The sequence below is a fragment of the Streptopelia decaocto genome (assembly GCF_964273445.1).
Source record: "Streptopelia decaocto genome assembly, chromosome: Z".
Lineage (NCBI taxonomy): Eukaryota > Metazoa > Chordata > Aves > Columbiformes > Columbidae > Streptopelia > Streptopelia decaocto.
In genome coordinates this window covers 39,523,910-39,540,415 of record NC_138657.1, presented here as the reverse complement: position 1 = coordinate 39,540,415, position 16,506 = coordinate 39,523,910, and the positions used below count along the sequence as shown (strand labels likewise).

Here is a 16,506-nt window from a genome sequence, read left to right as displayed (position 1 = left end):
TGTAGCATGAATACCTAACTTATTCTCAGCAAAGTTTGCAATGTAAAATGAAGCTTTTAAAAATAAATACTGATAAATTCAGAGTGTTATTAATAAAAAATACTTCAAGAAATACTGTTTTTTCTCCATCATGTTCTGCACGTGATGCATGGTGCACAGAAAGAAAAAAAACACACCCATGAGGTAGTTTTGAAAACCATGAATTGATGGTCCTTTTCCAAGACAGAGAAATGCAATCAGTTCAGTCCTCTGCATGTTAAATAGAAGAACTGCTTCTATGCAAGCAATGGGTGTTAAAAAGGGGGATGGTAGAGATACAAAAAGAAACAAAACATTTGTCTGAACAAACTCTGTGCTTATTAAGAGCATTTTAAAGACAGTGTGACTAACAGGGCTGCAAGAGGAAGTCTCAGTTACCACTTTAGAAGGCTTAATGGACATGATCTCCCTAAAAACTGCAGTTTATTGTGCATCTCGCCCCATCAGTCCCAATTCCAATTTACTCTGAGTGTTCCTGCCACAAGTATTTACATCTGTAAGCCACCATGAACTGTGGGAATGCAGAAAAAGAAGTGTTTCAGGGAAATACAGACTGGCTTGCTCAGTACGGTGGCACTTGCTTTATTGCTGCTTGTTAATAGAGGCCCATGCGTCTCAAGGGCTTAATGACATCATCATCTCTTTATTATGATCTTGAGTTTGGCTCAGAACTTCTTTGGTATCTTAACCAGGATTAATGATACCTTCTCTGTGAGAAGACATTGTTAATTCACACAAGATGTCAAAGAAAAGTCTTGACTTTCAAGATGAGTCTTCGGATTGCATAGCAGACATTTAACTTAGAAAATGAATTGCAAGATTAGTCTCCCTATACACTCATTGGAGAAAGACAGTTACTCCTGACAGACTCACGCTGTGAATCACCTGGTGGAGGTCTCTCCCTTTACTCTGAATAGGAAGCTGAAAACCACCTAGCTTCCTAATGTAGGCACTGAAGTCAGGTGTCTCAAGCTAATCCACGTCAATACTGTATCAGAAATGGAGCAACATCTGCTTTAAGGTGCTCTCCTCCTGAATCCTCAAGCTTTGGGGAAAAAGCAATCTCCCTTGTGGTGCTGCCCTGCATGGTAACAGTGAACATAGAAAAGGCTTTTATATAGCTTGTGCTGTATCATCTGCTCTCCCTTCCTGTCAGTATAGTCCCCTGCAGTTCTCTAAGACATCCCTGACCTTGACACTTTCAGAGGCTGCCAGGCATGGATTCAGCCCTCTGGTGTTCTGATAGGGATTTGAACTGCAGAGCAAGGGTCAGAATTAGACTGTTTCAAGAAAATGAACAAACACAGTGTGAAGCTGCTGTGAACCCTTACTGTCCATAAATCAAAGCCTTCAGCTGGGCTGCGGCACCTATAACTAGGGGAAAGTCTCCCTCCAGCTTGCCAGAGGAAAAATATAGACTTTCACAAATCATCGTGTGTAGGAGAAAGGACATCAAATACAGAGCTGAGAAAAAAACAAGCAGATGTGAAAGAGGCAGAGAAAAATTACAAGGAATCCACAACCATCCCTTACAGGCACTCTTCGAATGCTTTTTCCACCAAGGATGAGAAAGCAGCAGCCTTTGCTGATGTTGGTCCAGCACACCTGAAGTAGCAGGAGAAATCAGAAACACAAGAAGGGAGCAGTTCCAGTCAGGGTGGTTGACAGCAGTGCACAGCCCTTCTTCGCTTTGCCATATTTTCCAGGCAAGAGTCAGCACCGGTGAGGTAGGAGGGAGCCCTACCTGTCCCTGAGGGGCATGTATAGGATGCATCCTATGCATCTTGCTCTCTGCTGGGCCTTTTGCTCTGCTCACAGGGAAACCCATTCCAGCAAAGTTCTTGTGCTGTGGTCTATCTTCTGCCCTGCCTCTTCTGTGCCCTATGGCACCTCACCAAGTCAGGAGAGCTATGATCCCAAAATCAAGGGCTCAGTTGGGCACCTCCACCTCTGGGCAGAGCCAAAACACAGAAGCACTGCATCCTTTGGCAGAGCTGTCACCCCAGAAAGGCAAAGCCACACAGACCTTGGGGGGTCGTTTTGGGGGAAATCTGCTTAAAGTGAAAGAGAAGGCAGTAGGAAGACCTGTAAAGAGGGGAGTGGTTAGTTTGCAGATATATAGATGCAGTTATAACAGAAACATAGTTTTGACAGTACTACAGAGCCATGTCTATTACCAGCCTGCAAAAAGTTGGAATTGTATTTAAAGATGATGATGATGTAGAAAGAAGTAAAATTTAGCTCCCCAGCTGCACTTTTAGAATCTGCATGTCTTCTCAGAGGGAGGGAGATTGTAGGTTAGTGTGTAATATTATATCCCTGTTGTAATTAAATCTTCCTTGGCATAATTATGCTAAGATTGACACACTCCCTAAATATGGGAATGCTTTAAAACATTCACCTTTCCTTTCCGTTTCAGCAGAAGAGAAATGACAATACAATATAAAACATAAACCAAACAGAAAGGGAGATATTATTTCTGTGCTGATACAGGGCAAAGTATAATAATAGGAGCAAGACCAGTCTTGAATCTAATGCACCAGACACAATTACTAGGATTGTCTCTCTTCTGCTTTCTCTCCCAGGCTCCAGGAGAAAGAAGAATCAATTAGCTCTCTGCAGACTATGACCTTGAAGGATACAGCTTTAAGGGGAATATGCTGAGTAAGACAGAAAAGAGATGAGAAGAAGAGAAAAGGATTTAGAAACTCACGGAAGGGCTTGGTTCAGAAACAATACATCAACCACAAAAGGGGCTTTCTGGGAACAAGTTACCTCACTCTGCCTGAAATGGAAAAAAGGACATTGAGAGGCAAAAGAAGGGAATATCCAATCTGCAGATGCTACTTTCCAAGCCATCTCTCTGAGAATTTTATAGCTGTCAAAGGCATTCATAAAAAAAAGTAATCACTGATGCAATCTGTCAACCTCTCCAACAAATCTTGCTCTACATAAAACACAATGATGTGTTTGAAATGTAGCTGTTTCAAAAACCCCAAGACAGTGCTTTTAGAGCTGTCCAAAAAGTTCTTTTCATGCCTCCTTGAATTTTTCAGTAGATATTCAGCAGTGGACTTATCCAGCTGTATTTTCTTATTTTTCTTTGCAGGGAATTGCAGCCCCCTTTGCATAGTCAGAATTACATGCCACAGTTGAATAAGTAGTGTCCACACAACCTTATCCCTCAGAGCAATCCAAACTTGACCTGCTGCCAGCTCTCCCTTTCCTTTCAGTCTGGAAGTCTATAATGCCTTAAATACATTCATCTTAAGAAAATTAAGGCAACAGTAAAAAACAAAACCAAAACCAAACAAACCCAACCCAACCAAAACAAACAAACAAGCAAAAAACCTCAACCCAATCACCTAATTTCTGGAGAACCTTTTTTTTTTTTTTTTCCCCAGATGTGAGCAGATCTGTATGCGGATAATGGCTTTTTCTCAGTGACTGCTCTAAATAATCTCTTTCCTCCTTCCCTCTTAATTTACTTCAGAGATGAAGTTAGCATGTCTTGCCTCACATGTGGAAATTGAAGGGGAGGAAGGTTGTCCTGGCCATAACTAGCTTTTGGTTTCTCATCCCTCTTGCATGACAGAGGCCATTTTGAAAGGATGGTGGTCCCTGGTCTGTTTAGGAAGTAAAAAGTCCTGTCATATCTTCAATGTCACAATATTTGCACTACAAAAAAAGATTTTCTGCATCAGCTAATTAAAAAATATCACTTAGTATAGTTCTGTATAACTACAAAGGTTAATTGTCCCAATAATTCAAGTAATGTCTCACCTACCACAGTTCCCTGTCATTTAACTGCACAGCAATATTTCCCTATTAGGCTGCTTCCATCAGACAGATTCTTTTAATGCAAGGGCTGGTTGTCACCCATTATCTAAGAAAAAGGCAAGCAGGGCTTCTACATGAATACTTAAAATTTTCTTTCAGTGATTCCGGAATAGCTGTTCAAGACTGACTCGCAACTGAATGGACCTCCACTGAAATCACTGTAGTTACACTCATTTTCACCAGCAAGATGGTTGGCTCCAAGTGCTATATCTAATCCAATTGTCACATATCTATTTTGTGTCTAGTTCTGGTGGGGCTGAACTCAGTAGCGAACTTCTGGTGACTTCAGGGCTCCAGGGTGAGATCTACTAGGTACCACCTAAAAGGTGGCCATCCTGCAGCATTACAGGGAAGGTGTGACAGAGAATAAATGAGATGGGGTCCTGAACAGCAATTTGCAAGGAACATCATTGCTCATTCTGCAGCTTTCCAAAGGAACCCCAGCCCTGTGGTTTTGGCACAATGGCACGCTGCCTTCCCTTATACTAAAGGTGCATAATTTTACACAGCTCAGGAATTGCTGGCTTGATCTGCTCTGGATTTGATGGGTTAAAATGATGAATGTCAGAGAAATTACACCTCAGCAATGCAGTATTTTGATGCTTTATGATCTCTACCAAGAAAATAATCCAGGTAACCCTGGATAGATTTTGCTTTGAGGATGAGCAAAGGACTAATTTGGAAACTGAACCCCCCAGCATTGGCAAGAATGCTTTCCTGAAATGCCCCACAAAAGTAAATGAGGCAATGTCTGAGAAACAGGTTCAATAAGAATCAGGTCCTAGAGGAAGGGAAAGACACAGAGAAATGTGTGCTATGCTCCTAAGAGAAAGGGAAAGATAATAAGCTAACTGCTAAATTAATAATTCCCAGTCTCTAACTGCTTCAAATATGCTGTCACTCTTTCCCACTGTTCTCCCTGAGTGTTTCAGGAGGATGACAGGGATGTTTGCAGCAAAAGACTTCAGGAAGGAGGTAACAGAAGTGCTCTGCAGGCAATGCAAAGAAAATGAACACACATGGACAATCTAGCACAGGACATAAATCAAATTTCTAAGAAAAATATGCTGATAGACCATGTGGAATAGCTGTCAGATAAACCCTTGAAGTAAATCACACACATTCCTACAAGTACATGCAGAGAAAAGGGTGGTACTGGTGCTTTACAAAAGTCCCAAATGAAGATCTCTTAATTGCCACACACACCTTAGAACCTAAGTTCAGAGCCCCTAGGTGTTCTTCTCAGAAAGTAACCCATGCTATACCCATTTCAGCACATTTAAGCTTTGCATGCCAATCACATGTCCTCCTTGAGGACAGCTGCAGAACAGGTAAGTCCTTTTCCTTTTTTTTTTGTTTTGTTTTGTGTGTGTGTGTGTGTGTGTCTGTAGGGAAAAACAAAGAAACGCATAACTACTTACAAAGTTTTGGAGCAGTTTGGAGATTGTTTTCTGTTGCTTGTGCCTGAGACGCTGTGGTAGGCTCCAGGGCAGATGGTGACAACGAAGGTGTGGCAGAGGACAACAACCCAGCATCTGGGATGTGGTTATACAGAGAAGGCTGCAGGAACGGTTTGGAGGGCACGAGAGAGCTGTCACTTTGCACTGTCACTTCAGCCTTGCTGTTGGGGCTAGGTACGGGGAAGGGTGAGGCATACACCTCCGAAGGCACCCAGGCAGACAGAGCTGTAGGTTCCACAGCGCTCTTTGGGTCTTGTCCTATCCTCCCAGGATCAAGGTGGGTAGGAGAGTCATACTCAAAAATCTTGTCCACAAAGACCCACTTGAGGCCAGCAATGCAGAGGCAAAGGCTGAGCAGGCAAGCCAGGATAGGGGCGATGCAGATCTTTTCAGAGTTGAGGCAGCCCTTCAGTCGCTCTGCCTCCAGGCATACACAGCAGGTTGCGGCAAGGCCTGCTATCCCCTGGACCCTCCTGTCCTCTCTTTGGGTCCCCAGCATGTTCTCCTCAGCTGGGAGCCCGTTGAGGGACACATCAGGGCTCAGCTGAGCCGAGGGGCTGGGGAAAGTGTCGGCAGCTACTTCAGACATGTTTAAGCATCAGGTCTCAAACAGTTCACTTCCAAAAGGCCTTAACTCTATCACAGTCCACTAGTGTGAGACACAGACAAAAAGAGATGGTAGTAATAGTCACAGTGCTCTGCAAAAATCACAGAGTGGGAGTCAACAAAAGGTCCAAGCTCAGCAACATCATCCAAAATGGGAGAGGAGTAACGCAGAGGAGAAATGAGACCCCCCGCCTTGTTCCCCCCTGCCTGTGAGCCCTCTGTCGCTCTCTCTGCCCCTCTGAGGCAATAATAGCTTTGCAATTACTGAACTCCTCTTTGCTGACCACTTTTATAATTCCTTGAATGCCTCTCAAGCAATTCTAGCTCTTCTGCAGGAGGGAAGACACATGCCCCCAAAAGAAAGCACAACAAAACAAAACAGGGAGAAGGGTGATGAGAGAAAGAAAACCACAAACACCAAACAAATTGACCAGATTAAGTGAACCAATAGCCCAGAGCGAAAGGCAAGACTCTCACCTTGAGCGTCTGAGGCTGGTATCTGCTTAGACGAGGAAAACAACTGTCATGCGGTAGAAGGAGCAAAAGCAAAATCTGTAACAACAGCGGCAGCGGCAGAAGTGACAGTAGCAGCAGCATCCTGTCGTGTTACAGCAGCGGCTGAAAGAGGCTGAATCATTACAGAGCAGCAGGTGCTCGCTGTCTGAGCATCACTGCAAACAATATCATTACACAGAGGTTTGAAAGGAAGAGCGATGCCAAGACTGTGGTAACTCCCTTTCTCTCCCCTCCCTCTTTGTCCTTCTTAAGCGCTCATTCACTTTCCTCCTTCTCCCCCCGCCCCGCTTCCCCAGCCCCCTCGCAGCCTTTCTCCCTGATGTACAGACTCACTCCTTCCTCCCCTACCCCATCCCCCGCCCTCTGCAGGGCTGGTCTGAGGGAAATCAGCACACCCAGCAACGCAGGACTGTCAGTGACTTCCTATTTTATCCAATTAGGAGGAATAAAGGCCATCAAATCAACGAGAGGGAGTGGGCAGGAGTTGTGCATCCACCCACTCCCTCTTTCCGGCCAAAGCGTGGGCAAAGGCGGCGGCCATCGATGACACGGTCCTCTGGCGAGGACCGGGTGTTAGTGTGAGCACTTTGGGCTGGGCTGGACTCAGTCTGATATCCAGTCTTTCCTAGAGGGAATAGAGCTTCTCAGCAGCAGTTTCTCCCTGCCTGACACCTTGAGACAGCTTTTCTTTCCAAGCCCCTGAATAAGTTTCATTCACTAGGAATAGTGCTGGGATGCATCTTAGGTCAAACTGAGGAAAAAACAACAAAACAAAAAACAACAAACACAACCCTCAAACGTTCCTACCTCTGATAAATTTGCATTTAAGTTAATACAAAGAAGTTTGCATATTTTTTTAATATTCCATTTTCCATCTTCCTTTCCAAACCATCCAAAACCAAAAACACAGCAAAAGACTTCACACTAAAGCCAGGTCCTGAACATACTTTTAAAGAGCTCGCATGCTGCTACCATGTATTTTCACTCCCCCTTAGACCAAACATCCTCCCTAAAAAAACAAAAAAATATTATTATCAAAGCTTCCACTTTGTTCTTATATTTGCCTGTCTTCCATGACCTCTACCAATACCTAGCACTAACTCCCATTTCCACCAACACAGTGTAATACAGGGGTAAATCAATAGTCCAGTTAGTATAATGAAAGTAAGATTAGAATCAGCTCTGTTTGCAGTCTCTTTTGTCTCCCACAGAAAAGTACACCTTGTGTAACAATATGGACATCTGTATAATAGGAGAAGGGCTTTTATCACAATTTTCAGTTCCTTGGACTTTGTGAAAATACTTGCACTGAAGATTTGGCGGCATGAATCCGTGTCAGTATAAATGGCTGCAGGATGCATAAGGAAACAAAGAGTCAAGTGCTACAAACTGCCCTGAGCTCTTTTTTGCTGGTACCTTAGTCAGGCATTTAGAAGGTAATTACCTTTGTAGTTACATAGTTTTGGTACTGACAAAAAAGATGTCTGTCTCTACCCATTATCCTCTCTCTGCCTCTAACTCTCTCCTCCTGCCCCAAATTTCATGGGAACATTGGTAATATTCACCTAAAAATGGTAATCAAAATCTCAATGAATCCCACACTATTTTCACAGACTCTTATGTCGAGGACTAATTGATGGATGCGTGATCACAAAGCTTTCTGTGAGGCTCTAAGTAGCCAACTGAAGTAATCATGATGCTACTGCATTCAAGTGTCTGGAGAATTTACCTTGAAGCACAGCCAGTAATAATACTCTGTGGAAGAATGTAAAAGGATAAATCATCATACAATCTAGTCATCATTACCACTGAAGTGTCTGGTCCTTAGGTTAATGATGTGATCAGTAACCTCGGACAGAACAAACAGCTTGCATTGCTTATTTACCTACGTAGCACTTCTTATTACAAAGCACATGCGCTCCTTAGCTGGTAATACTCTGTGTGAGAACAATCTCTTTCAAGTATCTCAAAATCTATTTCAAACAGCAGTAACAACACAGCCACTGTAGAAAGGGTAACATCACCGCAGTGTTGCCATGACATCTGTGGTGGTCTGTGGATATGAGGAGGCAAGGTTTCTAGGAAATAATGTATCTTGTATTAGATTAACTGATAAATCCAGGAAAACTAGACATACTTTCACAAACACAAGTAGCTTTTCAGGTGTGAGGCTGAAGCATCACTCTTCAAAGAAGAATGCAAGTTGAGAAACAGCTGGGAATAGTCTCTTCATTGCACAAATGAGTTACAATGGCATCTGAGTGCTTGGCACAAATTTTTAAAAATGTCTTGCCTTCTTTATCCACGTACAGTTTTTCAACCGTCTTGTTTTCAGTAAGACAATTTTCTGTTGCTGATGCTGCCCTGAGCTTGTGTTTAATTCACTGCCCTGTCCACATCTTCCCTGCACTGGCTTTCCAGGCAAACTACCTATGTTTCATCTTCTCTTGTAATCTTTACTACTCTCCAGTCTATCTACCTTTAACTGCTCTACTTTAAATTATATTTCTGCTTTGCTCACTTCTTTCTGGTGCTGAGGTGAACAGAAATGCATGTGGAGATCTAGCACCTGGCTTACAAGTGTTGCCATGAAGTTAAAATAATCATGCACAATGCTACATAGCTGGAATGAGAGATGGATTATTACTGGTTCAGACCATGAGCTGCCACCTTGGCATACACGGTGCCTCATGAAACATCAGAGCTTCTTGTCCCAGGAGCTCAGTGAAGAGTCTTCCAGGGACTCCTCTGCATGCGAATGCACTGCCTCCCTCCTCACCCTGCTGTCAGAGGAGCTGTGAGCTCCCAGGAACCAGGGAAGGGCTCTGCCAAAGGGGTCTTGCCTGCCCCTAGGAGCACTCCTAGCTAAACGGAGCCATAATACCTCCTGCTACCTCCCTTGATTTTTCATGCTCTTCTGCACTGGCCAAGGCCCAGCCTGCCTGCACCATCTCCTCCCGGCACGCAGCCACCTACAGCCCCTCCCGCCTCTGCGGCCGCAGCATCTCCGGGAGGCCTGGCTCCCATCCAGGCTGCGGTATCCTCCTCTGCTGCAGGTCCCTTCCCCTGCGGCACCTCCAGACCTGGCACACAGGCTGCCTGCTTCAGCATCACACAGGCAGCTCTGCTCAGAACTCCTCCTGCTCACATCCCCCTCTCCAGGGAAGCCTGCAAAGCTGCTTCACCCTCCCAGGCCTGTTGGAGCTGTGGGGTGCCGGGGTTTGTGGTGAGAAGAGCGGGGTGGCACCCTGCCTTTGGAGATACCTGGTGGCTCCCATTATTCCCTGGCCAACAAGGGAGAAAAGCAATGCTATATCATTGTCCAGGAGGTTTACCTGGCTCTGCTCCACTGGTGGCCAAAGCCAGGGCCAGGACACAGCCTGCCCATGATGCTGCAACCCGATACCACACAGGGCTGACTTCTCTTGGGACCTTTTGGACAAAAATGCAACCCCATGCTCTTTAGTGCGCCTGGGTTGGTAAGGGAGTGCACTGCCTTTCGTGCTAGCTCTGTGGCTGCGATAAAGGCCGATGGTCTCTCACTTTGGGTCTGAAGGTATGACTATAAACTGAAAGTACAGTTCACTGATTTTGGGGGTCCTTTCTGCTTCCCTTCTCCCGCAAAAAGCAAGGCAGAAATACTTTTCCTGCAGCTGCAGTTTTGAGCCTTTTACATTTCTGTAGTGACATGTTAGCACTGGCCTGCTGTGCTTAAACACGGGTTCAGGCCCAGGCTGGAGGAGATAGTGCCTTGGAAAAGAGCCAACAATTGGTTAATAGAAAGGGGGTACCCAAAAGAAAACAAGAGGGAGCATGACCTTGGAGCTAACAATTTTACTAGGGTAGCCCATTGGTGGGCCATGTAGAAGGACAAGGAAGGAAATTACCTGCCTGTTTGCAAGTAGGTTAGGTCCTTGCGGAAAGATTTATTTTGAACTATTATGTGTCTTGGGTTTCTTTGGCTTAGAGGAAAAAGTAGTGTGATCGTACACTAATGAAGCTAATCTGTGACTGAGATTCGGACTCCTATGGTATGTGACAGGTTGAAACTCAGCGGCTTACAAAACTGTAATTTTATTTTGTCGAATGTTTTTGTAAAGAATCAAGTGTTATTTTGCTAAGTTCCACTCCCAAAATGCTCAAGGAGAGACACAAAGCCAAAGTCAGCATTAACCACCAACCTATGATGAGGATGAACAAGGTCTAGCTGTTCATCTAGTTTTATGGGTCCTAAAAGGAATTTCATTTTGTATTACCAAACTGCAGAGGACTATTCCCCCTGGTCAACCACAAAGTGTGAATGAAGTTAAAATAGATAAGTAATCACAACCGGCAACATCCTGAAAATCAGAGCAGCAAGTACCATTTAACTCAGCTGACCCTTCAGTCATGCCATAATCAGACACAAATCTGCTGAAGGTTTTGGAAATTAGTCTTGGTGAGTCATTCTCATGGAATCCATTTGATTTCAAATATCCATCTGGTTTAAATATAGTCCCAGTACACTACAAAAAGGTTCTCTAAGGATTATCTACTTTCTTGCAACTACTGGGACATGAGGAAAGTAAAGTACATCTTCATAAGTGGTTACTCAAGGCTCTGCCAGATCACAGTTTAAGAAAGGATGTTCAGAGGACCACACAACAGTGCAGGACAAGTGATCTTCCCCCAGACCACTGCTTTCCTTTAGGAACATGCCAATACTTCAGCAAGAAGCAAGCAGCAATATGTGGCATCAACATAATGTGTTTGATTACACTCTCTTTTTTTTTTCCATACATAGAGAAATTAAAAACATCGTAACCAAGATGCTAAAAAAAAAAAAAAAAAAAGCATGTTCATTAACAAGAGATTGATGAGGAAGATAAAAGGATCTCTTTTTATTGATTGCAGGCACTTTCTTCAAATTAAATAAGTGTGCTATTTATTGATGGGGGATGGGAGGGGGTCACCCAAAGCAAGTGAGCAGGCCCAAGAAGAAGAATCACTACCAGCAATCATGGTGTGGGAAGAGTGGGCTATCACACGTGGTGCAAATGAATCATTTATTTCTCCTTTCAGTACTTCACCAACCTCCCCTCCTTAATCCATCTCCCTTGGATTGATGCCAGCACTCTCTCCCTTTGAGTCCTTCCAAAAGCCTTCATGAAAAATCTCATTTCTCAGCTCAAATGGAGGAAACTTCATTTTGCTTCTATACTGGTCCTCTCAGCAGAACTGTAAACGTTAAAATGGTATTTGCACTCATGCACACACACATCCCATTTTTCACCTGATGGAAAGCAAAACAGGGTAAGTGTGCTAGTCCTGTTTGTATGTCTCTGCCCATTCCCACCACCTTTTTCCCCATTATTTTTTTTTAAACTTTCTGACCATTTGCATCCCTGCATGCCTGAGGAGAAGAAACATCAAGCCCATAAGAAAACGCAGAAAAACATGACCAGTAAAAATATTAACTCTTAAGCACAAATTCAGCCTCAGACATAAGGGTAAATATGTCAATGTCAACAGAATCATTAGTGTGCTTAATTCATCTGGTATAAGATGGCTGCTGTGGGAAGACAGCCTACCCTCAAACAACATAGGAGACAGAGATGTGAAAAGACTGTATCCAAAGCATCTCTGTACTCTCAAGCCAAAACAGCTGTACTTGAATTACTGAACTGTCCACATAGGTTGTCAGTAGCAGGTCCTTACACTAGTACCTTTCTTGGAGATGTCTGGAGCACAGAATACAAATTTCAGTGCTTGTGAAAACATTTGGGGGAGCTCATGTTGCCTCTCTGGCAGTGTTTTTTGTATTGACATCACATGTGCACGTTTACACCAGGCATTAACACCAGGAACATGCTTCTGTAAGTCCAATAGCTGTGTCTTGCAAAAACAGTGATTTGAAAAAACAACACAATTACAATGGCCATTTCAAGAGATGCTTATGCTCTAAATAGTTACAGTCAGTAATTGAAACTGAAAACTGCCATAAAAAGGACAGCTATTTCAGGGGAACCAAAAGTTTTTCTGAGTCTTTTCATCTTCAAGTGAAATCTGAGAGAGAGTTTCTTTCATCCTAGTCAAAAGCAGAGTTAGTGGCACTACAGAAGACACAGAAATTCAACATAAAACCACGAATGTCAGGTGTTCTAATTAATGGTAATAACTTGTTCCCCCAGCCTCTGCCCAGTCACAATACTGGGATCAGCCCTGCCACTGTTCAGCAGGCTAATGATAATTGCCTCTACCATATGGTAAAGGAGCATTTAAGACATGCAAAGATATGCAATGCACCCAGCTACGCTCTTCTGCTGGAGGACAGAAGCAGTAGGGTTTTAGAGTTTTCTGGCTTTGGGCTTTCTTTTTTTGGTGGTATTTGTGTGTGTGTGGTATTTGAGACTTTTGTTTGGGGGTTTTGTTTGTTTGTTTGTTTGTTTTTTTGATCTGCATTTAGACTTTTACTCCACCACTGGAGTCTCCAACAAAGCTGCTGGGGCAGTTGTGATTATTTATTTTCACAGTACAGCAGTGAGCTGGGGCAGCACTGTAGTCAGAGGTACCCAGCTCGTTAACTAACTCCCACACAGCTTAGTGCTCAAATGCATCTGTATGCCTGCATTTGAGCCACTTTATTCAGACAGAAGAAATTCCTTGTTGGTGTTCATGGGACAGTGGCAATACTGCTACTTTGCGCTGGTATGGCTATGCAGGATTTTCTCCTGGCGGTGCCTTCATATCTGCAGTGCTGCTGCTGCAGGGGGAGTCATTGGACATTGATCATTTGAGTAAAGGTCCCAAAATCCCTGAATCAAGAAATTATCCCACCCTCATTGACCTCTGGTTAATAAAATACTTAAATGTGCATGGAATTAAACAAGCGGTAAAACGCTTTCCTTATTAGAGATGGGCTACATCATATATCTAAGTGCCTTTTTGAATCAGAGCCTAATTCAAGAACTGAAAAGGTATTTTGAAGCATAGTGCTGTGGTTTCCTGATAAACAGTTTGGCAGCAATATAATCCTTGCCACTGTCTCTCCTTTCTTTTTGCTGCCTCTGTTCTGACACTTTCACTAACTCAGTAACATTGTTCATGTGACCAGGCTCTCAACTCCTCAGAAAATTTAGTTTTGACATAAAATAATATATTTCAAGATTTTTTTTAATGGGTAAGCTAACCAACTAATTCCCAGTCTGGTCTCATAAATACATGTAAGCTGGAAGAATGGGGACATGATCATAATCCAAATGACAGAAGTTCCTTGACCTTGTCTTCTCATCAAAGACCCAAGGCCCTTCCTGAATCTAGGCTTAACTTAAGCAGAAGGTCCTAAGAGATGTCAACAAAATACCTGTTATTCTGAAATATCTTGACTCTACTTACTACACCTTTCATTTATTTGTAAAGATAGCAATATTTTTGTACCTGCACATGTTCCCAACTGCTGCTGTTTAAAACTTAAGGTATCAAACTTTACTTCACTTTCAAGTGTCATTTTCAAGATTTCAACTACACATGGACTTTTTCACAGAGTAACTTTCTAGCATATGTATATTCAACACTTTTGCTATTAGAAAAACAAAAAGAAAGAAGTCAAAGTCATTAAGCCTGCCTTCTGTATCTTTAAATAACTGAGTATTAATGATAGGACACTGACATATTACTGGCTTAGATTTGCAAAGTATGTCTTACAGTACAGTTACACATTCAGAATCTGCAAGCTTTAGAATTTTGATTGCAGGAAATGTCATGATTGCAGCTCAAGAGCTGGTTTGCTTAGCAGCTTTTTGCAAATACCTCCAAATAATGAAATTAATATACCTTATCCTAAATCAAGATATTAATTCAACTATACTGATTGGTTCATCTATGGTCATGTCTATATGTTACCTGATTATGCTCAAGTTAGCAGAATTGAGATGTTTGCAGTTTAAAACAGATAAGCAACACAGTATTTGTAACTGAAAAAATTCCAGCAATAATAAAAGTGACAGTTCTTATCATGCCTCAGAATCCTAGCATCATCAAGGACATTTAATATTTCATATTCTTTCTTAGTGCATTCAGGAAGCCATAGAAGATATTAATCACTCCATTGGCATTGGCTCGAAAACTTTGTCCATTTCCAGCCAATAATTATGCAGAATTCAAGTAAGTATGACAAAGAATATCTTAAGTCTAGTCATGACTTTTCAGTAGTTTAGTCAAATATGGTTTTATTACATAGCTATGTTTTGAATGCAAAGCCCATCCTGCACTTTAAGATGTCACATTTTTCTTGCCCCTGCACCCAGGCTCTCTTTGTGCTATCTATGATGTGGCACAGAACCAAAACTCTCACCTTTTAGAAATCAAAATTTGAATTGAATTAACTCTTCTCAAACACAGGACTTCAATTTTTCTGGGTTGGTTCTTGTCAAGAGCAAGAGACGAGATCAGTAAAGAGGAAACTCCAAAACCTGAAAGAAATCTATCCATTGTACTCTCATTTCATTGATGTAGTTCAAAGCTACAGAGCAGACTCTGTGCTGCTCCAGACACTGAGCAGACTCTTACACCATGGTAAAATGGGTTCATTATAACTTGTTTGCATTTAGCGCACAGGCATGCACAGTGAAGGGCAATGTAGACCATTGCTGCTGGATGGTGTAAGTGCAGATTTGGAAGCACCCCCTTCTGCAAGACATTGGACAACCTAGAAATTCAGCACAGGAGGCAGTGATAGAGGCTGTGGAGTGGGAACTGAACTACAGAAAGGGAGGAGAGAGGGCAGACTGTCTTTTTCTGTCTTCTTGAGGGTGTCTAAGGAATAAATGCATTTACTCTGAAAAAGTATAGGAAGGGTGGGCCAGACAGGCAGGGCTGTGGTCACCCTGTATTCCCTGTTCCCAGGCAAGCTCATCCAAATTACTGTCCAGAGAAAATGTCAAATAAAACAGAGGTGTCCTCATGTACTCCACTGTAGGCATACTATGACTGTGGTGGGAAGGGTGGCCATGATGGTGGGAAGGAAAGCAAGCACCTATAGGCTACAAGAAGGAGAGCGGCACATAGTGACCTTGGCTTGTACAGACATGGACTAGGTGAATTGTGTCCCTAAAGCCATTTCTGATCAGGGCCATAGTTTGAAGCCAGGCCCTATAAAACTCTGGCATTCTTTCAGACATCGACTGCTGCAAAGATGGGGCCAAACTTCTTGCCAGTATGGGCAAGATTTCAGCCGGCTCAGCCACAGCAATAGTGAAGATCTAATTACCTGCGTTTACTTGAGGGATGCCTTGCTCTTGCTCAAAAAGTCTCTGCATACTGCTTAACAGTTGCTTAACTTAAAAGCTGCCAAAAGGCAACAAATCCTCTCTGTGTTTCTACTTTCACACTAAACACTGTGTCTTTGGTTCAGAGTTTTCAATAAAGGAGCTATATTTTAACAACTTTGCAGATGCTAGAGAAGAAAACAAGAATGTGTCCAAAATAGATTTGTCTCTAAAGGCACAAACACCACAGGGCAAAGCCTGAGGTGTCTGTGGTGTACCAGGTTGCCAAACATATTCATGGGCATAACGTTCTTTCTACTTATTCCAGAAGCCTGAAGCTCAGCTAAGGAATGAAAAAGCAGTGTGTCCTGCATTTTGCATTCCTTTTGCCCTGAAAAGCAAAGAAGTTGCTCCTGCCTCAGTGATCAATTTGAAATGATTTCCTGGAGGCCTTGTTAATAACACCTGAAAAACATGTGAAATTCTGTATATTACATTTCTTTCTTTCATTAGGCATCAGTTCATTGTTTCATCATGAAAGCAGCCCCACTCAGCTGCACAGAAATCACTCTTTGATGCTGTCTTGAAGGAACAAAATTACTAAAATTTAACTAAGTGAACTGAAAAACAAAAAAGGATTAAGTTTTGGCCTACATTGTTGAGTATGTGCTAGTAACACTACACAGTGCAGGTGTGAGCAGACAATATACTTCCCCTTCTAAATTAGCCCACTTAAGAAACACTAGTATTATCCCAACAGTGACTATTAGGGATAGACATGGGCTAATTAAAAACCTATG

General features: G+C 42.8%; 1 protein-coding gene across 2 annotated transcripts in view; it reads right to left on the bottom strand.

The window, feature by feature from the left end:
- Nucleotides 1-16,506, bottom strand: part of NRG1 (neuregulin 1) — a gene marked incomplete at both ends in the record, with an annotated part of 174,649 nt that overhangs the window by 91,629 nt on the left and 66,514 nt on the right. The window contains one exon of one of the 2 annotated variants that reach the window (XM_082075413.1): nucleotides 5,301-5,928. The exons of the other annotated variant lie outside the window; for it this stretch is intronic. Coding sequence (XP_081931539.1) covers nucleotides 5,301-5,928 — 628 coding nt within the window. Of the gene's footprint in view, nucleotides 1-5,300; nucleotides 5,929-16,506 lie in introns of those variants that run through there. 2 annotated transcript variants of the gene reach the window in all.